The 24,248-nt window shown below is 43.8% G+C and overlaps 2 protein-coding genes across 3 annotated transcripts in view; one reads left to right on the top strand and one right to left on the bottom strand.

The window, feature by feature from the left end:
* LOC126994590 (uncharacterized) overlaps positions 1 to 24,243 on the top strand; it is a 26,629-nt gene extending 2,386 nt beyond the window's left edge. Inside the window, exons 2-5 of one of the 2 annotated variants that reach the window (XM_050853914.1) lie at positions 8,181 to 8,710; positions 13,648 to 13,829; positions 14,307 to 14,410; positions 16,493 to 24,243. In XM_050853914.1, the coding sequence (XP_050709871.1) occupies positions 8,230 to 8,710; positions 13,648 to 13,829; positions 14,307 to 14,410; positions 16,493 to 16,610 (885 nt within the window). In that variant the 5' untranslated portion in view covers positions 8,181 to 8,229 and the 3' untranslated portion in view covers positions 16,611 to 24,243. Of the gene's footprint in view, positions 1 to 7,066; positions 8,711 to 13,647; positions 13,830 to 14,306; positions 14,411 to 16,492 lie in introns of those variants that run through there. The other variant, XM_050853912.1, reaches the window with a different exon arrangement.
* LOC126994570 (Krueppel-like factor 12) overlaps positions 1 to 24,248 on the bottom strand; it is a 153,093-nt gene that overhangs the window by 92,357 nt on the left and 36,488 nt on the right. The window lies entirely within an intron of this gene.

The raw sequence follows: 24,248 nt of genomic DNA, 5'->3' as shown, positions 1-24,248 counted from the left end.
AGCTTCTTTTCAAACAGAGGTAGACAAGGCCTCCACCTCTTCCTTCACTTCCATTTCTTCACCCTCTTAATTCTTCCACCTCTAGCCATTTTTTATATTTCCCTCCTCCTCCTTCACCTCCACCATAGCCACCTCCATTCAGCTTCTTTTCAAACAGAGGTAGACAAGGCCTCCACCTCTTCCTTCACTTCCATTTCTTCACCCTCTTAATTCTTCCACCTCTAGCCATTCTTTATCATTTCCCTCCACCTCCACCCAATATTACCACCTCTATTCACCTTTCTCCAATTCCTCCTTCTCTTTCTGCAACACGTAAACACTTGTATAGCGAGGAGCGTAAATGTTAAGCGGTCCATTCGTCAAGTTATCCATCATCGTTTATTAGGTTGATATTCCCTGACGCTTCCGCCACTCACATCAACTTTTTCCAAGGTCAAAAAGATAAGTCGAGTCCTCATAGGTGTTTTCTTAGGTTCATGGTACAGAAGAAGGGTCAGACTATCACCAGGGTCAGAAAACTACCTCCGCAAATGCCCACAGCCTTGTCAAATGTGTGTGTGTGCTTGGGTGACGGTGTTAAGGAGTATGACGCTAAATGTGTGAGAGTTATTTTCAAAGGCCAAAAAATAGATCAGTCGGGTCCTAATGGGTGTTTACTTAGGTTCATGGTACAGAAGAAGGGTCAGACTATCACCAGGGTCATAAAACTACCTCTGCAAATGCCCACAACACCTAACGAAAGCCTTGCCAAATGTGTGTAGGCTTATATGACGGTGTTAAAGAATATGACCCTAAATGTATGAGAGCTATTTTCAGGGGTCAAAAAGGAGATCAGTCGGGTCCTTAAGAATGTTTACTTAGGTTCATGGTACAGAAGAAGGGTCAGACTATCACCAGGGTCATGAAAGTACCTCCGCAAATGCCCACAACACCTATCGAAAGCCTTGTCAAATATGTGTGCTTGTGTGACGCAGTGTTAAGGAATATGACCCTAAGTGTTTGAGAGCTATTTTTAAAGGCCAAAAAATGGATCAGTCGGGTCCTAATGGGTGTTTACTTAGGTTCATGGTACAGAAGAAGAGTCAGACTATCACCAGGGTCAGAAAACTACCTTTGCAAATGCCCACAACACCTAAGCCAGCCTTGTCAATGTGGGTTCATGGTACAGAAGAAGAGTCAGACTATCACCAGGGTCAGAAAACTACCTTTGCAAATGCCCACAACACCTAACGAAAGCCTTGCCAAGCGTGTGTAGGCTTATGTGACAAAGCTTAGATGTTTAGAGTTTGAGGAGTCACGCGGCCCAGCAATGTGTTGGCCTCGGTGAACTCTCTCAAGGCTATATTAACGTCCCTCGCAGCCACGGGGACACAAACGAAACTTGCTGTAACGTCCAAAGGAGTTTCAAGGCGGGTGTGTGCAGACGTTTCATAGTCGCCAAGTGCCTTTTTTTCTTCTCTCCTTTCCTTCAAGTAGATGTATGTGGGCGGCGTCTGAGAGAATGCGGGGCTAACAGAAACAATTTAAAGTCCGCCACTGATTTTGCATGTGGTATTTCCCGGTGAATATTGGATATTAAAAAAAAAAAAAAAAATCCTTTGTAGATGCTTAAAAATCCCTGTACATGCTTATCTAAACGACGCAGAACTTACATGTGAATTTCTGATGACTTTTTCCTTCTTTGTTAAACTCTGCAGATACCTTAGAACGAGAAAACACACCAACACAATACCAAATCTCCTCGATAACACACAGGAAGCCGCAATGCATTTCCTAAAGCCGAACTAACATGCAACATTCTCTCTCTCTCTCTCTCTCTCTCTCTCTCTCTCGCGTCATGTAAACTACGTGTGAATAAGACATTTACGTGGTGCAATTCTCTCTCTCTCTCTCTCTCTCTCTCTCTCTCTCTCTCTCTCTCTCTCTCTCTCTCTCTCTCTCTCTCTCTCTCTCTCTCATCTATAGTCATGTAACCTACCTGTGCATTAGTCATTTACCTGGTGTAATTCTCTCTCTCTCTCTCTCTCTCTCTCTCTCTCTCTCTCTCTCTCTCTCTCTCTCTCTCTCTCTCTCATCTATAGTCATGTAACCTACCTGTGCATTAGGCATTTACGTGGTGTAATTCTCTCTCTCTCTCTCTCTCTCTCTCTCTCTCTCTCTCTCTCTCTCTCTCTCTCTCTCTCTCTCTCTCTCTCTCGTCATGTAACCTACCTGTGCATTAGTCATTTACGTGGTGCAATTCTCTCTCTCTCTCTCTCTCTCTCTCTCTCTCTCTCTCTCTCTCTCTCTCTCTCTCTCTCTCTCTCTCTCTCTCTCTCTCTCTCTCTCTCTCTCTCTCTCTCTGAATTGCTGTGCATTGCTGGAAGGTGAAGGGCAAAGGTGATAAATTATGTGTGAGAGAGAGAGAGAAGAAAGAAAGAAGAAATGAGAGTGTGTGTACTCAGGTGTATATTTCAGGTGTATTGCCAATGACTTAATTTATAATATTTTGGGTTAGTTTTTAAAGGAGGGAAGGAAAGGTATATATCTGTGTGTAATAATAATAATAATAATAATAATAATAATAATAATTATTTCATTTGAAGTAGTAGGCACAGCCCTATATACAATAATAGTAATAGTGTGTGTGTGTGTGTGTGTGTGTGTGTGTGTGTGTGTGTGTGTTAACTCAATACATCGTCATGGTCTTAAGCTTACTTTGTCATGAGCTGCACATATACACACACACGCACGCACGCACGCACGCAGGGTACACACATAATTGATTATATTATCTGGTCATCCCACCTGATAGCCCACCACAATGAGAGAGAGAGAGAGAGAGAGAGAGAGAGAGAGAGAGCACCAGGAAAATGACTAATCCACAGGTACATACGTAGGTTATATTTCAACAGGGAACTCTCTCTCTCTCTCTCTCTCTCTCTCTCTCTCTCTCTCTCTCTCTCTCTCTCTCTCTCTCTCTCTCTCTCTCTCTCCTTATACAAATCCCATACACGCAACAGTCACTGGGTTCGCATGATAAGGCCTCTCTATACTAGGCTTAGTGGACGTGATAGGAGAGGGCCGTGGACACTCGGGAAGCTATTGAGAATGTTCACCTTGTGCTTCTGTTTACTGCGTCGTTCTCTTCACTGGCTGGCTGGGTCGGTGGGTGTGTGTATGCGTGTTGGGGGTGGGGGGAGGTTATGTGTGTGCTCTCCGTTATGTATACTCCCTCCCTTCTTCCTTTGTCTCTCGTTCCCTTTCTTCCTTTGCCTGTTTAATATGTGCTTCGTATGTGTTTGTGTACCTGTTTAGAATCAGAAGCGTGCGCGAACTAGTGTTGTTCTTACTCTCTTCGTTTTTTTCGTTCTTGTTCCTTCCTTTGCCCAATAGGTAACTGTGATCTCAATGTGTGTGTTTACCTGTTAATTTCCGTTGCCCAGGTGCGATATTGATTGGCTTAATGGTAATGTCCGGATGGTTGAATGACTTGTTAATATCTCTTCCTTCCTTCCATCTTTATAATAATTGGTTTACCTGCTAATTTACGTTCCTCAGGTGTGTCAGTGATTAGTTCTCTCAATTGCCTTTGCTTCCAATCATGGCAATGCATTTTTTTTTTAGTTTGCTTTGCTATTTAGAGTTAGAGTTATAGATTAGTTTTGCTTTTATTGATGGGAATGCTGGAATTTGGTTTGATTTTTCTGTTTGGAGTTCGTAATATTGCAGTTTCAAGACGGTGAAGATATATATATTAATTATTTTTTGCATTGCTACAAGTTAATGATTAAAGAACCACTACTTGATTTTGCTTGTAATGAAGGTCTCTCTCTCCTTCACCTTCTGAACCTCCTCCTCCTCCTCCTCCTCTGCCCACTCAGTGTCCTCCATTCTCCCTCCTCTTACTCCTCCTCCATGGGACATCTACAAGAGGCTGCACTGATGGCAAATAAGAGTTTTGTAATCGATATGTTGAGAAGGAGAAAGGATTGGAGTGCCCTCTCTCTCTCTCTCTCTCTCTCTCTCTCTCTCTCTCTCTCTCTCTCTCTCTCTCTCTCTCTCTCTCTCTCTCTCTCTCTCTCTCTCTCTCGGGTCTGACTGTACCACATTCTAATCGGCTTAGTAATGTGTATTGTCTCTTTTTTTTCCTGTTTTGACCTCCTCCGTCTCTTCCTCCTCCTCCTCTTCTTTCACCTCTTCCTCTTCCCTCTCTTCATCTTTTTCTCATCCTCCTTCTCCTCCATCTCCTTCTCCTCTTCTTTCACTTCTTCCTCTTCCTTCTCTTCATCTTCTTTTTCTCATCCTCCTTCTCCTCCATCTCCTTCTCCTCTTCGTCCTCCTCCTTCTCGTCCTTCTCCTCCTCTTCCTCCTCCTTCTCGTCTTCCTCTTCCTCCTCCCCCTCCTCCTCTTCCTTCTCCTCTGTAAGTTACTGCGTGATTGTACCATGACTGTGACGTCAGCTGATTAAAAGAGAACACTTTTTAATATCACTTCTTCTTCTTCTTCTTCTTCTTTTTCTTCTTCTTCCTCTCCCTCCGCCGCCTCCTCCTCCTCCAGTGTTTTTCTTTTCCCTATTTTTTTTTCTTGCTATACCAATAAACACGCATTAACCTTGTCTAAACACACACACACACACACACACACACACACACACACACACACATACTGATAAGGGAGACATGAAGGACAAGGTGGATGCTGAAAGAGAGAGAGAGAGAGAGAGAGAGAGAGAGAGAGAGAGAGAGAGAGAGAGATCGTTCGAAGCCTTTTTAAGTGGAGAAGCAAATAGAGCGAGAAAGACTCGACCTGAAGAGAGAGAGAGAGAGAGAGAGAGAGAGAGTAATAAAGACATAAAAAAGGGGAGTAATGTTAAACAGAGTAAGGATAAAATATATTAATAAAAATAATAATAATAATAATAATAATAATAATAATAATAATAATAATACGATAAATAATAGTTGAAGGTAAAAAAAATACTTGAAAAAAAACTTGTCCTGGAAGGTTAAAGGATACAGAGACGCAAAAAAAATAACACACACACACACACACACACACACACACACACACACACAGTCAAACCACTATTGTATTCATATTGCTTCTTACTGTCAAGGTCATGCGTGAGAGAGAGAGAGAGAGAGAGAGAGAGATTAACAGAGAAAGTAATGAAGATATGAAAGAAAGAGTATAAAGTGATAAAAACGATAAAGTAAGTAAAGACATAAGAGAGAAGTAATATAGAAAGAAATGTAGATAGAAAGAAAGAGAAAGAAATAATGACGGAGAAAAGAATAGAGAAAGAAAGAAAAGAAAAAATACAGGTAGATAGAAAGGGAAGAGAAAAAATAGAGGTAAATAGAAAGGAAGAGAGAGAGAGAGAGATGTAACCAGTGCACCTGACACACCTGAGGAACGCGCGCCAAGGTGCGCAGGAGTGTGAGAATTTCCTCAGTAATAGGAAAAGATAAAAAGAGTTGCCCAACAAGAAGTGTGATATACGACATTCAGAAATATGTTCATACACAACAAAATCTTCAAAATAAAATGTTCTCACCCAATAAAGATAAATTAATCTTTCATATCTAATAAACGCTGATATAAATGAGTTACCTAATAAAGACTTTTAATACATAATATCGTTTAATACAAGTTCATATTTAATTTTGACTGAAATAAAACGTCATTTCACAATAATCGTTACACTTTTTATTTTTATAGTAAATAGTTAATCGGTAAAACAAAGGAAAAAATAATAGATAAACTTGAATCAATGTAAAAAAAATCTGTTCAGTTATATGTATTGTTAAATCATATCGTAAAAAAATCGCCTTTGAAATTACTTTGTGAATAGAAGATAATGTATCAAAAAATCGGTAGATGGAATAGAATCAGGAAAAAAATAGCCAGGGAAAAAAAGCTGAAAATCACACGCTATTATTATTATTATTACACCTGCATTCGTGTATAATTTCGTGCCCTAATTTACCTGCACTAATGAGATGGTACACCTGGCTTTGTCGCACCTCATTAGCCTCTTAATCATCAACAGAGGAACTGTTGTGTATATTTGCCGTCTGTCTGTCTGCCTATCTGTATGTATGCATCTCTCTCTCTCTCTCTCTCTCTCTCTCTCTCTCTCTCTCTCTCTCTCTCTCTCTCTCTCTCTCTCTCTCTTCCCATGCTTAAAGTGGAGGAAACTTAAGACGGAATAGGCCGTGAAGAGATGACTGTAGGTTTCTGAAGGTCAGCCCATGCTCTCTCTCTCTCTCTCTCTCTCTCTCTCTCTCTCTCTCTCTCTCTCTCTCTCTCTCCACAATTTATTATCATTTCCCTTCTTTCTCATTCGCTTCCTGTCCTATTTTCATTACCGTCTCTCTCTCTCTCTCTCTCTCTCTCTCTCTCTCTCTCTCTCTCTCTCTCTCTCTCTCTCTCTCTCTCCACAATTTATTATCATTTCCCTTCTTTCTCATTCGCTTCCTGTCCTATTTTCATCACTCTCTCTCTCTCTCTCTCTCTCTCTCTCTCTCTCTCTCTCTCTCTCTCTCTCTCTCTCTCTCTCTACTTCCTTATTTACGTTTCAACCTACATATCTCCACGCTTCACTTCTCTCTCTCTCTCTCTCTCTCTCTCTCTCTCTCTCTCTCTCTTCCTTCCGTTTCCTTCCTTCCTCCCCCGCTCCCCCTCCCTCCCTCCCACACATCTTTCTCCTCTACTCCGTCCTCGTCATCTCCATAATTATTTTCTCTTCACTTTCATTTCCTTCAATCTTCATTCAAGTCCTTTACAGTTCAATGACTTTTCAGACACTTGAGTTTCGTTGTTTATGAAGAGAACTTGCCAAGGACTTAAAAATCTGGCAAAAATGTAAACTCTGCTCTTTCTCTTGCCACCAGCCAGAAGGAGGAGGAGGAAGAGGTGTTTTGATTTTTTTTAATATTAAGTTTCTCTCCCATGCCTCCTCCGCCTCCTCCACTCTTATTACCCATTGTGGAAAAAGAAGAGATGCTTTCAAAATTTTTTAATATAATGTTTCACTCCCACACCTCCTCCCCCACTTATATTACCGTTTGTGGAAGAGGAGGAGGAGGAGGAGTCAGGCTGAATGAAGCTATACAAACATAGGGAGGGCGTGACCGCGCGATAACGCAACCTAAATAACGTCTTTCTGAACCTACTGAGGCGAGAGCGTAACCCACTCCCGACTACCATTACGAACTCCACCGCTGCTAAAACTTCGCTAACCCGTTTGGCTGCCAATCTTGAAGGAGTAAAGGTTGTGTAGTGAGTACAAGCGTTCGATTCCCTGTCCGCACTTATCAGTTGGGCGTAAGAGTTGCTTGCTTTCAGACGCTTCTATCGATTTCTGGAGTCTGTGACGTCAGGCGGTCGTAAAATTGGGACGGTAGCTATGCAAGTGATCAAAGTGCAGTTACAAAGTATTCAGTGACATTACCGTAGCGAGCTTGCGTACTCTCCGCTATCTCTCATTCCCTCCCTCCCTCGTTCACCCCCTGTCAGGCGGCTGCCAAGAATGTCAGACCGGCGGGACGCGGTGCTGCCAGACGTGACTCCTGCGCCCGCCAGCCCCGTTAGAGTCACATGCCGGTCCGCTATATATACCCTCCGCGCGTTGTAGCAGCTCCCCAGTCGATTACCGGAGATTCTCACAAGGCTACGTTGCGCCTCTGTGGGATTAACATTACTACTAACGCAAAAATTAAGTGTCAGCCGTGACGGTAGCTGGCGACGGCGTCCCCCGAACCCCCGCACCGCGCCGCGCCCTTCACCGCACTTTCACGGCAGCTCTCAGCCCGCACGTCAGCCAGTCTTGTGCACAGGGGAGGGAGAGACATCCCCTTTAACTTCCTCTCCGTGTGCCGCCGGTAAAGTTACTCACAGCGGTACAGTAACACGGTATACGCGACACGGTGTCTGAGAAGCGCTGCGTTGACCGTCAGCCGTGTCCCCGAGTCACTTCGCCGCACTCTGCCCGCGTCCAGCCTTGCATAGGTGGACTCCCGTGAGGCAGAGAGGTCTTTGGTGCGTTTTGCGCTTCCCCCTAACGTTTGGACGCCCGCCAGACACAGACAACCCGTAGCCACCATCATGATGCAAGTTAGCACCCTATACGCGCAGTCTCTGGAGAGGCAGCTGGTCTCCCGCCGCTCCCAACTCATCAACTTCTCCCGCTCCAGCTGTGGCGGCCAGGTTGACTCCAGGCGAAAGCCCGCTGACACCGCCGCCATGCTGGACCCGCTGCCGCCGCGACACCCGTCCATGAGGAAGGACGACGACCACGACCCCAGGGAGTGTACGGACCGCCTCTGCCGCCTACCCTCGCAGAACCGCGGCGGCCACTTGCTCGGCTCACCGCGCCGCCAGCACTCCTCAGCCTCCGTTGCCTCCGCCACCCGCCTCACGCAGTCCACCGGGAACCTGTCCGTGCAGTCCGACCTCACCCTTCTAAAGAAGAAGGAAACGGAGCAGGCTGTAGGATCCCCGCCGCAGCACTCCCCGGTCATGGACAAAAAGGCCGCTAAGAAGGCGAAGGAGAAGAAGGAGAAGGAAGCCAAGAGGACGCCTTCGAACTTCATGCTCCTGACGCCGTGGTTCACGCGGCAGAACTGCGAGAAGCTGCTGTCCCAAGTGCGTTCCGGCGACATCTTCGAGTTCAACATCAAGCTGCACCACCATTGGGGCATCGCCATCCTCCCCAAGAACAAAAGTAAGTGCCTCTTGCGTCATTGTTGTGTACCCCAGAGAGAGAGAGAGAGAATGAGGAAAAGAATAACAAAGAAAAACGGAAGATAAATGAAGAGAGAGAGAGAGCATGTATATGTAAGCTAACATTATTTTTTTACCATCCATCTAACACAACAGGTCCCTCTTTTAACCCTCTTACAAGCGCCACAAGCAAAGACAGAACCTTTTAAGAACACAAACAAACACGGCTAGCAAAACATCCCTCGTCGCCCTCCTCCCTTCCCTGCCCTCCCCCAACCTTCCCTTCCCCCTTCCTTCACCTCCCCCCCCCTTCAATGACATCGCCCCCCTCCAAGCAGACAACCCCCCCCCCTCCCCGCCCCCCTTCCTCAGCCTACCCAGCCGTCACTACCCTGCCCAACCTCACCATTCCTTGCCAGCACACACACACACACACACACACCAGACTCACTTGCTTTGCTTGAAACTTACAATCATGCGAACACTTGTCTCTTGCCTTCACCCGAATCAAAAGTAAAGAAATGTAGATAGGAACGAATATATTCTTGGCCTTGCTCCCAAAACTATATTTTAAGGAATTTATTGCTTTGGGAGTTTGAAAATAATAACTGCTTGTGGTTTTTCAAGGCGTAAAGCATCCTCGTTTTGTTTTTTTCTTCTGTTTTTAGACGTCAACAGCCCTGCTATATACAAGAGGTGAAATGAAGCGTTGTATTATGAACTGATGCTACTTTACCATATATGTGCTTCTAAGGAGCTGAAGGAGAACTTGCCTTACGCCTTCAAAGGTAAAGTAAGGTAAAGTTTTGGGCACACGCTACAGCTGCGCGTGGCCTCGGTGCTCATCCCCGTTGCAGACAAGTTACATTTTACAGGTAGAATTGATGACGTTTTAGAGTTCATTGATTGACAAGTTAATATTAAAAACGATGGAATTGATGACGTTTTAGAGTTCATTGATTGACAAGTTAATATTAAAAACGATGGAATTGATAAAGTTTTAGAGTTCAGTGGTGAAGGAAATTTAAAAAGAAGCTAAAACTAAGATGCTTTATACTTTGAACACCACAAGTTAAAATTTAAAGGTAGAATTAATGAAGTTTCAGATTAGTTCAGTGATAAAGGAATTGATAGAGCAAAAGTTAATGTAATAAAAAAGATAGAAGTGATAAAGTTATAGAGTTCATTGACGAGAAAAATAAAGAGAAAACGAAGATTCTTTACACTTTGAAAGACCAAGAAAAAGTTGATATTTGAAAGAAAGTTAACATTTTGAAAGTAATAGTTGATAAAGCTTCGGAGTTCAAGGGGAGAAAAGGTAATGCTGAGTGTTCTTGGAAGCTTCATTAATTATTAAGTTTGTGTACACGACTGTTGCTGCCACTGTGTACTAGTGTGTTGTTGTACAGGAATGTGTGGCATGCCGCAACGCACCACACACACACACACACACACACACACACGGACGGTCTCTCTCTCTCACACACACACACACACACACACACACACACACACACAGTCTTTTAAATCAATTATAACGTGTCTTTTTGTCTTTTAAGGAACTGAAGCGTACACACAGTCCTTTAAAACCAGTGATAAACGTGTCAATTTTAAGGTGTTGAAACGTAAACAAATATAATACGAGACATTACGAGCTTTACGAACGAACTGGTACACACACACACACACACACACACACACACACATACACACCAAAGCCGCTGACAAATCGATTTCTCCGAAGAAAATTTCTATAGAACGCATTACCCGATAAGGAAAATTCACCACCACTTTTCCATCTTACACAACTTTGCAACGCCCAAATAACACAAAACAACGTAAGAAAATTGAACTGCGTCAGACCAAAGGCGAGTTGGGAAGTGGAAGGACTCACTGACCCCTCCCCTTCCTTTCCTCACAGCCGCCGCCTCCTCCTCCTCCTGTAATGTATGAAAAAAAAAGGAAGGTGAAGGACTCGATGATCTCTCTCTTCCTCCCTTTCCACCCTCCTTTTCCTTCCCTCCTCCTCCTGTAATGTAGGGAGAAAAAATAGGAAGGTGAAGGACTCGATGATCCCTCTCTCTTCCTCCCATTCCACCCTCTTCCTCCTCCTCCTCCTCCTCCTGTAATGTAGGGAGAAAAAATAGGAAGGTGAAGGACTCGATGATCCCTCTCTCTTCTGCCCTTTCCACCCTCCTCTTCCTTCCCTCTTCCTCCTCCTCCTGTAATGTAGGGAAAAGAAAGGAAGGTGAAGGATTCGATGACCTCTTCCTCCCTTTCCACCCTCCTCTTCCTTCCCTCAGCCTCCTCCTCCTCCTGTAGACCCTTCGTACGCACTCCTACCTCCCTTTCCACCCTCCTTCCTTCCCTCAACCTCCTCCTCCTGTAGAATCTAGGGAAAAAAAGGGAGGTAGAGAACTCAATGACCCCTTTACACACCTCTCCCTCCCTCTCCACCCTCCTCTTCCTTCTACACCCCCCTGTCCCTTCCTCTTTCCCCTTTGTTCAACACGCCGTGGCCTCGTTTCCTTCGTCCCTTTTTCATATATCTTCGCCTCGACTCTTTTATCACATCGAGGTTAAGAGAGAACGCGACATCGAAGTAAAGATAATGTAAGCGTAGATATTGTTGGGCATTCGAGGGGTGGATGACATTTTTCACTCCTTTTCGTTTACTGACTTAATTTAGAGGCGATTTCGCTCATTTAGACAGTCACGTGTTGTTGTTACACGACCAAAAGCCAGAGACAAGAGAGAGGGAGAGGGTGGGTTAGGAAGGGTGGTAGAGTGAGGGAGAGGAAGGGAGGTTGTGACTTGACTCCGAAAGATAAAACCGAACCCTCTCTTGTATAAGCTCCCTGCACTACCACAACATCTTTAGTAGTAGTAGTAGTAGTAGTAGTAGTGGTGGTGGTAGTAGCAGCAGAAATAGGTTGACGAGAATAGAATAAACCAAACCAGTCTATATATAAGTGCTTTACAAGACCTATTCTCTCTCTCTCTCTCTCTCTCTCTCTCTCTCTCTCTCTCTCTCTCTCTCAACACCCCGTTCCCTAAATCCTATCAACACTACCACCACAAAGCTCGTATCACCACCGCATCCACATCAACACCTACACACCAGTATACCAACACCACTACACACACTCATATCACCAGTTTAGCCAGTCACGTGCCACCACAACCCCCTTCCCTACCCCTCTTTTCTCCCCCTTCCTCTGCCTCCCTCACTCCTGTGGCCTTCACCTCACGTGTGGCAACTGTGCAGAATCTCGCATTGCCGGTCTGTCTTGCAACGTTACCAAATTGCCAAATGCATTACACAATATTTTCCGGCTTCTGACCTATAATTAGTGCAAAAAAGCATCAGTAATTAACGATTTTGACGATAACTATAAATGCATGTCTTTATATGTGTGGGTATGTCAGTTTGGGGGGTGAAATCGAGTAATAATCATGAGTAAACGAGAATTTGGTAACTTTGTCTAAGAGCTGCCATGTCATATTGTATTTTCCGGCTTCTCACCCATAACTAGTGCATAAAAAACATAAGTAATTAACGATTTCAACATACTATTAATGCATCTCGCTATCTGTGTGAGTACGACAGCTGAGGGAGGCTGAAGTTGACGATTACGATAAGCTGAGTACGAAACTTTGGTAACACTGATAGCTGCCATGTCTTACTGTTGCCAGATGTATACGCCAGGTCTTGTGTCCCCATTTCTCTAAAGCCATACGCCTCTCCCCCTTTCCTCTCCCTCTTTCTCGCTCCCTTGTCACCTCTCACACCCTCCATCACCACGACACCATACACATCATCTGTTACTAAGGCATTTTGTAACCTTGCAAGCAGACTGGCAGACAGACGGGGCTTGTTGTCATCCCTCCCTCCTTCCCCCTTCTCTACCTCCACCTTCTCCCTTGACGCCTACCAACCACGTGGCAAGGCCGTTCAGGAGGAAGGTAAACCAGAGGAATAAGGGAGTGGAAACAGAAAGAGAATGTGCAAAATAAAAATAAATTGAAGAGGAGGAAAAAGAAGACAGGAGAGAGAGAGAGAGAGAGAGAGAGAGAGAGAGAGAGAGAGATTGCACAAAACGAAATTAAGTACCCGGCTTTTGCTTGTGCAATTGAATATATCAGGAAGGGAGAGAGAGAGAGAGAGAATTTCGTTGCAGTAACCAGTCAATACCAGATATAAGATAGTTAAAATGGGGAGCAAGAGTGTACTGTATAATCCACATGTATAATTAATGCAAAGATACATATGACTCACCTCCCTTCCCTTCCTCCCTTCCCTTCCCCAGCACCGCCACTCTTTCCCTCCCTTCACCCCCTTTCCCTCTTTCCTCTCTTCCCTTCAACATCATCACCCTTTCCTCCCTTCCCTTCATCCCCACCCTTCCTTTCCTCACCCCAGCACCGCCACTCTTTCCTTTTTTCTTCCCTCCCTTCACCCCCTTTCCCTCTTTCCTCTCTTCCCTTCAACATCATCACCCTTTCCTCCCTTCCCTTCACCCCCACCCTTCCTTTCCTCACCCCAGCACCGCCACTGTTTCCTTTTTTCTTCCCTCCCTTCACCCCCTTTCCCTCTTTCCTCCCTTCCATTCAACACCATCACCCTTTTCTCCCTTCCCTTCACCTCCTTTCCCTCTTTCCTCCCTTCGAGCCCTTCCCCAGCACCGCCACTCTTTCCTTTTTCCTTCCCTCCCTTCAACCCCTTTCCCTCTTTCCTCCCTTCCCTTCAACACCATCACTTTCCTCCCTTCCCTTCCTTACCTTCCTCAACACCGATATACCCTCTCCTCCCTTCCCTTCACCACCACCACCCTCTCCCCCTTCTTCCCTACCCCCCCCTCGTCCCCCTCCATCCCACCACCACCACCAACAACAACAACACGCATCATCTAACCACACCCTCCTCCCCCCCTCCAGAACCCAGCCTCGCCAACCTTGAACTCGCCCATCTACTTCGCGACAAGGACGGACGGCAGCGGGCAGTTCGGCAGCCTCTGAAGGACTACTGGCACGAGGGAGTAACTGCAAGGATAAATAACTCCCGGGATGTCCATAAACCACCTCTGCCTGCCGGTGAAGTGACGTCAGCTGCTCTAAAGGTATGTTTTAAGTGTGTGTGTGTGGGTGGGTGGGTAGGGGGGTTGGTGAGTGGGAGGTTGGGAGGAGGGATAGTATGTGTGTGTGTGGGTGTGTTACTTGTGCAAGCCGACTTCTCTCTCTCTCTCTCTCTCTCTCTCTCTCTCTCTCTCTCTCTCTCTCTCTCTCTCTCTCTCTCTCTATTATATTTGACTTTCGAGCACTTGACTTCATTTTTCCTTTTTTTTTTTTCCTTGTCAGTGTATATATTTATAACGAATCACATATACTTAGGTATTCACACACACACACACACACACACACACACACACACACACACACACACACACACACACACACGTACGTAAACCCACACATATACACACACACGTAATCTCTCAATAATAACCTAACTCCTTTTCCTCCCCATTTTCTCTCTCTCTCTCTCTCTCTCTCTCTCTCTCTCTCTCTCTCTCTCTCTCTCTCTCTCTCTCTCACAGCTTATCGTCCAGCCTTACCGCGTGTGGCAGAACTCGGAGCAAATGGTGGTGTCCTGCCGCTATGGGGATGGCCAGAGGGCACGCCAGCTCAGTGATGCAGCCAGGTATGTAAATTAAAGGTGTGGGGGTGGGGGGGGGGGCGGGGGACAAGGGAGGGGTGTTATCTCTATCTCTATCTGTGTGTATGGGGTACGACTGAGGAGGAGTGCAAGGGAGATTAATTGGTGTTTATCTATTTATCTATCTATTTATTTGTGTGTGTTTGGGGGAACGGGGAGGGTAGTGAGAGAGGTGTTATATGTCTCTATCTATCTATCTATCTATCTATCTTTCTGTGTAGGTGGGTAAGTTAAATTGGGTGCGAGGGTAAGGGAGATGGAAGGGGTATCTCTCTCTCTCTCTCTCTCTCTCTCTCTCTCTCTCTCTCTCTCTCTCTCTCTCTCTCTCTCTCTCTCTCTCTCTCTCGTTTTCCATCAAATGCCCCACTAAAAGCTTCCTTCTCTCTCTCTCTCTCTCTCTCTCTCTCTCTCTCTCTCTCTCTCTCTCTCTCTCTCTCTCTCTCCTGCCTGCCCCGTTCAATATTGATTTGTATACCTTCCCTCCCTCCTCCTCCTCACATTGTCATCCCCCCCTTTCCCCTCCCTTTCCAGTCACATACCTTGCCCTACTCTATATTATTATCTGTCTTTCCTCCCCTCTTCCCCCTCCTCCTCCTCTACATGTCCTATTTTCTTATCTCCATTATCTGTCAACAAATACGTATCATCTATTGACTAGCATTATAAAAACCTTAAAGGGACCTTCTATATATCGGTTCATGGTTCAGTCTCACAGGGAATTTATGCTTCAGTTAATGGTAAAGTCTATAAGGGTTTCCATGAGTGGTTTCCTGAGCCTGGCGATAGTTTTGCAAGGCTTTCGCGCAGTGAATTGGGACAACACTCACGACAACCCAACGTAGTTCCTCTCTGGCCTTGAAACACATTCGTAATAAGAACCTTGAAACGTTTGATAATACGAGTGTAAGGCTATTTGATACGTCTTACTAAGGACAAATCATGAGGTGCTATCAAGAGACTAATGGAGAGGATGATTTGTCTTGTATGAGAGGTATGGATGAGGGTGAATGTGTGTGTGTGTGTGTGTGTGTGTGTGTGTGTGTGTGTGTGTGTGTAAGGCAGCCTCTTCATCACACAAAGTTAGTGAATTACGTTGAGTTTCTATTGGGATAAGTTTCAAGTTTCACAAGTGTTACATATTTATTGGAAAGGAAGGATGGATGAGAGGAAGGAAGGGAAGGAGAGAGAGAGAGAGGAAGGATTGAATGAAGGAAGATAGTGTGGCAGAAAGGAAGGAATAAATATCGCCAAACAAAAAATAATCTTCTCAAAGTATTCAGGAAGTTCATCTCGCTTGTAAATCAAACTTTCATATTCAATCAAGTCAACACGGAAAACTTGAATACTTCAGGAAATGCGACTTTGCCTCATGATTAGGACGAATTATTTGCATACTTTTTGTCATTTTAGCCTTATTAGGACTCGATTTAGAGGAAGTTTTCAAGGTTCATTTGTATTCACTCATAACTATTCAATCGCTTAATTTGGTGACCTCATTCCGTAAGATAATGATGGCCCAAAATCGGAACTGTCACTTCCTTTGAAAAGTAAACTCATCCATTGGTAAGCACGTTTAGTCACTCATTAACTCGTATCTATTCAATCGCTTATTTGGTGACCTCATTTTGTAAGGTTATGAGTGCCCAAAATGGTTACTTTCACTTCCTTTGAAACGTCTATTCATCCTTCATGTAGTTTGTTTATATTCACTAAATTAGTCTATTCACTCAACACCTGTGGCCTATTTAACCTTATTTGGCTCTTATACATTGGTTCGTTTATATTCCTTAAGTTCATCTATTGTATCACTACCTGTATCCTACTTAACCTTATTAGTCATATTTATTGTTCATTTATATTCCCCGAGTCTGTCTTCGATCACTTCCTGCTTCCTACTTTACTATATTCTTATTCGTTGGTTATTTCTTTTATAGCCCATCAGTTTGTCTATTCAGTCACAACCTGCACCTTACTTAACCTTCTTTATCTTAGATCGCTTATGGTCCTTAAGTTTACCTATTCAATCAGCACCTGTGGCCCACTTAACCCTATTCGTCTCGTCAACAGGTGGGGATCGCTGAGCAGGTGCGTGGGGCTGTGGCTGACGCTCACCTCCTCCACTCATACATCCCCGACAGGCTCCCCGGGGCCGCTCAGAAAAAGAACCGTCTCCGTCAACTTCTGATCAGCCGCCGCGAGCCGTCCTTCGTGAGTCTAGGCTGGAGATTGAGGGTTGGTCGCTGTCCCTGTCGCGTCTGTCTGGCAGGTTCAGCGGCACTGTACGTCTGTCTGTCTTTCCGTCTCGCTGTAAGTTCTTCACCTCTGGCTGTGTTGCTATCTTGTTTGGCTGTGTTTGTGTCACTTGAGGAGGACAGGAAAACATCAATAGCAGCTTTAGATGGTCTCAGTTTCAAGAGTGATATAAATACAGTGAAAGAGGAACGATACTTTTGTTCTTGTCTTTTTTATTGTGTTTATTTCACTTGAGCAAGACAGGAACACGTCAATAGTGGCTTAAAGTTTTGGATGGTCTCAGTTTTAGGGGTGACATTAATGCAGTGAAATAGAAATGATACTGTTGTCGTTGTCTTTTCATTGCATTTGTCACTCGAGCAAGCCAGGAACAATACACTAGCAGCTTCTTTCTCTTTGTAAGTGATTTCAAGAGTGACATGAATAACAGTACAAGAAGCGACACTGCAGGCTGAAGGACTTGCGGTTATCTTGAGTTTACCAAAAAATGAAGAAAACGTGAGGAAATTCACGTTAATTCACTGATTTCAAAACTGGACTGTAGCTACGTAGAGTTAGCATATATTTCGAAGCATAAATTATATATATTTTGGATTATACTTTAAGATAGAGATAAAAAAGTGAGTTCTTTGTGTGATTGGAGAAACACGGGAATACGGCTTCTTCTACACTGGTTACACGGAAACTTAACTAACGTACGCACTAATGTAGTTGTGTACGTAGCATAGATATGTACGCATGCGTGTGTGTCAGCGTTGCACAGTGAAATGACGGATTGAGGAAACGTTTATGAGTGTTGGAATGTCGCGAGCAGCCAAAGGAAAGGAGAGACAGATCAACAAGTCAATAAACTCCAACGATCATGTTTCTATGTGGTCTTGAGGTCTTGGTTCTCCCATCGACCTTCCCCTCCCTTGGTGTGTCTGTGCGTTGGTCTCCTCCCTTATCAGTCCCCTAAGCAACGTGACTGATGACAACCCGGCGCCTCTGTTAAGATAAGCCTGCACTTCGTTCTCTCTCCCTCGTGACCGTTGCACTGAAAGAGTCGAAGTCTAAATACGAATGGTTTTGAATGCCTTTCCAGTCACAGAAGCAACTTGACAGGGTGTTGTGAATCCCATTGAGATAGGATCATGAAGTTACCTTTGGAGCATTGCTCTGAAAGAGTCAAGTCCGAATGCAAGTAGACTCGAATGCCTTCCCAGCAACAGAAACAACTTGACAAGGTGTTGAGTCCCATTGAGATAGGATCATGATCTTCCCCTTATGAAACATAGGTGAAGGGTCAAAGTCTGATTATAAATGGGTTTGGATTCCTTCCCAGTTTCAGGAACAACATGACAGAGGGTTGAATCCCATTGAGATAAGGTCATGTTTTGTCCTTAAGACAAAAAAGATGGGGAGCTTAAAATCTGATTATTCTTTTATGTAAACCTCCAATAATTGCCCTTCCCGGATACCCCCAAGCCTAGATCTGTGTGTGTTTGTGGATGTAATTGATGCAGAGCTATAGTACATTTGGGACGAACGTAACGAAACAACAAAATAATCAAAATGGAATATCAAAACTAGTCGAGTCAAATCAAATAGGCGTTTACTGGTGCTTCTGGGACTGGCAAGGGAGGGAAGGACACAAACGAAGGGAGAGAGAGACAGATATAGACAGATGGACAGCAAGTATTTAAACGAAACTGGTGCTTCCTGGTACAAACTGAAACTGGCTGTATGGGTTCCAATGTTTATATTTTTTTCTTTCATAGTCCCCCAAGACGTGAAGACTAACAGAAAACGAAGGATCCGCAGCGTCAGTGCTGTTACGGAAAACGGGAGGAGAGTTTTGATACTTATATATATAAAACTATTTTCGGTTTATTATTTTTTCGAGGGAACGGAAAAAATAACAAGGCAGCATTAGATGTGGACGTGAAGAAGACACGTTATAATTTTATACAGGTTTGGGTCTCGTGTACACACACACACACACACACACACACACACACACACACACACACACACACACACACGGCTGCACTAAAGGGTCTCTATTTTATACTGTAGTGTTCTGGAGGGCGAGTCTTTTCTACATAGTGGCTTAATAAGGGAGAGCGGTGTGGGAGAGGGAACTGAACTCTAAATGGACCTAGTTTACGAAGCCCGGTAGCTAGGCGGTGTGTGCGGGGCCCTGATAAGAGAGACAGGAGGGAGAAAGAGAGGAGATAAAGACGAGAGAAGGAGGGGGAGAGAGAGATAAAGAATAGACAAGAGAGAGGGTTCAGTTTTTATCACGTTGGTGCATTACAAAACTCCAAAAAAATGTCATGAAAATCGACGAATATATAAAAAATGACTTGCCACTCATCTTAGCACAAAGTGAAATGAAGTTACTAATGATTTTTCTCCTTTTCTGTGATATAATGCGACACAAGAATCATCATAAGTACATTGATTAGGCACTCGACATTACGTAAACGAACTATGCATCAACGAACTCTTCTGACCCTCTCATTACGAACTCTCTTCCTTCGGGGTCTTGCATCACACGCTCGGTCGCAAAGAAACAAGAGCTAACATTAACCACACACACAAGGGCTATGGCCAAGCACATCGCACCATTCCAAACGAGAGGAACGGGAAAGTGGTTCTCCCTCACGCTGCACCCCATACACCCTCGTAACCACCCCTTTATCCACGTTATCAATGCAAGAGTACACGTCACCTCCCATAAGCTTGCGGCCAAATGCACCACTAACGTAGCTACACACCCGTCGATGTTTACGTCTTGTCGGTCAAACGCTTCCCACGTCACGAGCAAGTTACCAATTCTTAGGCTTCTGTGCTGCCCAAGTCGGCTTCGTCGGCGTTAGGTTATTCAGAGTAACTTGGCAACTTCGCCCCGCCCACACCAGCTAGCTCAACCAATAAGAGGAGGTCTTTCCCGGCATCCACCAATCACATGCATCCTCAGTTGGAGAAGGGGCGTGGCTTGCCTCTGGATTGGTCAATGATAGATGCTGGTGGGGAAAGGGGGAGGGGTTTATTCGCCAAGTTAGTGTGAATGGTGTTTATTCTTATATATATATAGTTCCTACGCCTCCCTCGGGTCCACTTCGTTTTCTCGTACCGTGAATTACGACGACGGATCCATCACCATCGTCATCATCAGCACCACCACATGTACATATATGGTCTCATTTTCTCTTCATTTGCTCATCTCATTTTATCCTCCGTCAGCTGTAGATCGCATCATCGTCATCATCAGCCATAAACACCAGCCATCTTTCGCGTTGTTTATACCTTTCATTTTCACTCTATCACATTCAAGGCGTCACGATCGGTTGGGTGTTAGTCGGTCATCATAATCATCATTCCAGTGCAAGCAAAACAATAAAAGATACGTTGGAAATAATTTATAAGTCACGGATAAATAGTTCTCGATTGGGCTAGTCGTTAGTCAATTATCATTACCATCATCATCATCATCATTCCAGTGCAAGCAAGACAAAAAAGTTTCACGTTGGAAATACTTTTAAGTCACGGAAAAATAACTCGATTGGGGTCGCCGCGAAAACAGCCCACTTTTTACATTATCTCGTTGGACATTCTCTCATTCCACACCTGTCCTTCCGTACCTGAGCGCCCGGAGGTAGAGATATTGGAGGTGAGCAGGGGAAGGGTGAGCCAAGGGGGGGGTATGCATATTCGCTAATACCTGCTTCTTGGCGTCTCATCCTACCCATTGCGATGTTTTGTATTACCTCGGGAGTGTGTTTTTTGAGGCTAAGGTTGGATGGCTACTTCATACACGCATCATCAGTGCAAAGACTTCATTTTCTAGTTGTGTGGTTTTTAGTTCCCATTCTTTTTATTCGATGTATTTTTGCTCATGTTTCGTTGTCATGCTTCATACCCGCGTCATCAGTGCAAAACTCATAACTCATAAACTCACTTCAAAGTCTTGTTTACTGTTTTGTCATTGTTAGTTTTCCATCATTATGTTCCATTGTGAGTGATTTTTCAATTGATTTTTCTTCAACCCACCATTAAATTTCATAACCTCAATGCTATGCTATAATTTTGTTTTGATATTACTGTTCGTTTTCCATTATTTCCTCGTCTGAGTGATCTTTCATTTGGTTTATCCCTACCGTCAAATTTCATAACTTCAATGCGATGTTTACTGTTCTATATTATTGTTCGGTTTTTCATTATTTCATCGTGTCTGAGTCCTTTTTCATTTGACTTTTCTGTACCGTTCATTTGCTATCTCGCTCTATGGTTTCAAGTACACGTAATGGCGTCTTCGTACGATGTGACGTCAATGGATATCTTTCCGAACACGTGAAACTGATCAAAGGCAGCAAGGGTTATCATGCTTTTGTGTAAGGCATTTTATTTTTCTATGTCCTTGTCTTATCTCATTCTGGTGAAGTGCCGTGATTTACATGTATCAGCAGCTCGAGCAGTGTTTTTTGGTATCGACTGCTCATCATGAAATCCCCTACTCACGTCTGTCATGGCGGGAAATTATGCCACGTAGGAGTTTGATGGCCTTGAAATTTGATTGGTGCAGGTCTATTGACATGCTAACTTTTGGGTCTTAATCATCATGAGGAGTAAAAGTCCACTGTCCTGTGATTTTGTCAAGTAGGAATTTGTGATAGTGCTAATTGGCTTTGAAATTTGATCAGTTCGGTTTTGTTGATACGTAAACTTTGGGGCTAAATCATCATTTCCTTCTGTTGTCTTTCATCAGCAAATGCCAACGTGTGATTCCATATCCTGGCTGATGAATACCGTTTTAATGCTCTCTTATTGCCATTCTGTTTTTCTTCACAACTTTCCCTTCACCAAAAAACTTTCAAATCCTCGCTCAATCTTGGTGAAACAATTGTGAATTCTTCCCTTCTTTCAGCTCACCAGCATTACAAACTTGGTGACTTTATATTACTAGATAGAGGAATAGTTTACCAGTATTTTTCACAACTTTCCCTTCACCGAAAAACTTTCAAATCTCTGCTCAATTTTGGTGAAACAATTGTGAATTCTTCCCTTCTCTAATTTCACCAGCATCACGAACTTGGTGGCTAGTCTTTTTATATTTCCAGATAGACGAATACTGTTTAAAAGTTGGGTCTATATATATCTTAACGAACAGACTGAAGACTAGATTACTACTGTTTGATGTTTTCTACGTTTGTTTCTTTATTTTTCATCACATCCACTCAAGCAAAACTGTTACGCATCACATCACAGTCATCACACATCACCACCACCATCATCATTATCATCACAACCTCGTCCTCACTGTCATGTCCACGCTGTGCTTACGAAGGTCATTGTCTGTCATCCCTATTATCATCTTGAGTCGTGTTGATCAGTGAGTTGGTTGGTAATACTGCAGATGTGTGTCCTAGTGAAGCCTGCCAATGTTAGGTCAAAGGTCACCGTGTCCTGACCCTGCCTAACCTGATCTCTTGGCACACCTGCATAAGACAAGATTAGAGGGATGATTTACCTGTTAATGAATGAAGTAGAGTTTTGGTTAAGACAACAGGCATGTGCTGTTACTATTATTACTACTACTACTATTATTATTCCTTTTAAGTCTCGTGGTGAAGTTTAGGGTTAAGTTACTTTCTGTTTTTGTCTGTAAATAAGGACATAGGTGATAAGAATGTAATATAAGCTTTATGATGTAAGCTAACTTAGGTACGGTAACGAATGGCTTCAAAACTGGACCCTACGAAGAAGAAGTCGAAGATGAAGAAGAAGAAGGAGGAGGAGGAGGAGATTAAACGCCACTGATGGAATTGTTATACGTGAAAATTAGTAACCTGTTTTTAATGTTATTTTTTTATTGTGTTTCTTTGTTAGTGGTTTCAAAGGCGCCTCGTTACCGTGTCTAAGTGTGTAGATACATACTGTGATACTGACTGAATCTTACGGTTAAGAGAAAGACGGAAGCTACGCTCTAAACATTCACTATACGACCGCCCGGACATACATACAAACACATACACTGCAACATTCCGCCACCACTCTCTCTCTCTCTCTCTCTCTCTCTCTTACACTGGCTATCTTTTCCTCCCACTTTTCTCATTAATTTATTTCCTTCCTTCTTCCTACCTTACCTATCTTTCTACCCTTACACTCTTATCATCGTCTTTTCTTCCCACTTCTCATTCAGTTAATTTATTTTTCTTCCCGTCTTCCTATTAACTTGTACGTATATACTGGTTTCCCTTCCTTTCTTCCTACCTCTAATTTTTGACTTGTGGCTTCCCGTAATACGCTCTCGGAGACAACAGTAGGCCGTTCTGTTCTTGTTTCGCACTTGTCGTATCTAATAGACTACCTAACGAGTATATCACACTGCCGGTAACATGAACACTAATGGAGGGAAGCGAGATAGCCGAGGATGTTTACCAGCTGGTCCCTATATGGCAGCACTGAGGGTCATTTACATTTCGGCTCCCAAGTACACATTTCATAAGGCTTTTCTTGTAGGAGTTATAGGCCTTTCCATGCGTAGTTTCGTGACCTTGGTGGTAGACTGACAAAGCTGTAACATGAACGTAAAAAAAACACTCGTGAGAATGCGATTGATTTCCCTTGTGGCCTTGGGAAATAGTTTTGAGAGCCGAACCTGTCAGAGAATGCGAGGCTAATGTCGGTAGTCTTAAGTTTCCACCTCACATCAACTATTTCTAAAACCCGATAAGGAGGTTAATCGGGTTCTTACGAGTGTATTTACGCATTCACTGTGGATCAAACTACCACCAGGGTCATAAAACTACCCCTGGAAAGGCCCACGACTCCTATGAAAGCCTTGTTAAATATGTGTTTGGACGAAGAAATGTTGAAGAATGACCCTGAGACATCGGTTCAATACAAGTGCTGCTCTCTATAATCTTCCAAATATGTCGAGGCCGGTCTGGCGTAGGCTCCCGCGGGTCCTTTCCTCCCCTCTTCTCTGCCACACAGTCCCAACACCTATCTCATCCTCTCGTATGTAAGCTATAGGTAACATATGAGAGGAAAAAATAGGTCTTGGGATTGTGTGGCAGAGCAGAGGGGAGAAATGGACCCGCGGGAGCCAACGCCAAAACGGACTTGACAATTTGGTTTCACTATAGACCCGAGAAGTTTTGAGTTTCCTCCTACCGGGGAACATTACGTATCGTCGGTGTGGTTACGATAGCAAAGACTGTATATCGTCGTTGAGGTTGTTCTGTTCGATGCCACGAGTTTGATTCTTGTGTGTGTTTTGTGTTTCTATCGCTGGAAGGTTTATTGTTTAGCTTTAGTCATCTGGTTCTTTGTTTTTCGTCTATTTTTCAACCATTTGCTCAAGTATTCCTTTTATTTTTTACCCTACACGAAGGGGGAAATATATGGTGATTATTTTTTTGTGGACTACTGACGAAAAATGCGATTGCAGAAAAAAAAGGTGATAAAACAGGGAAAAAATGTAAAATTATAGATAACACGAAAAATTATTATACTGTAAATCGCGTTACTGTTTTTGTTTATGTTTTCCCCAAATATATTTTGTACTGAAGGCATATGT

Source organism: Eriocheir sinensis, chromosome 7 (genome assembly GCF_024679095.1).
Source record: "Eriocheir sinensis breed Jianghai 21 chromosome 7, ASM2467909v1, whole genome shotgun sequence".
NCBI classification, from domain to species: domain Eukaryota; kingdom Metazoa; phylum Arthropoda; class Malacostraca; order Decapoda; family Varunidae; genus Eriocheir; species Eriocheir sinensis.
The sequence above is the reverse complement of the archived record's forward strand: the minus strand, read 5'-3'. Positions and strand labels throughout refer to the sequence as shown.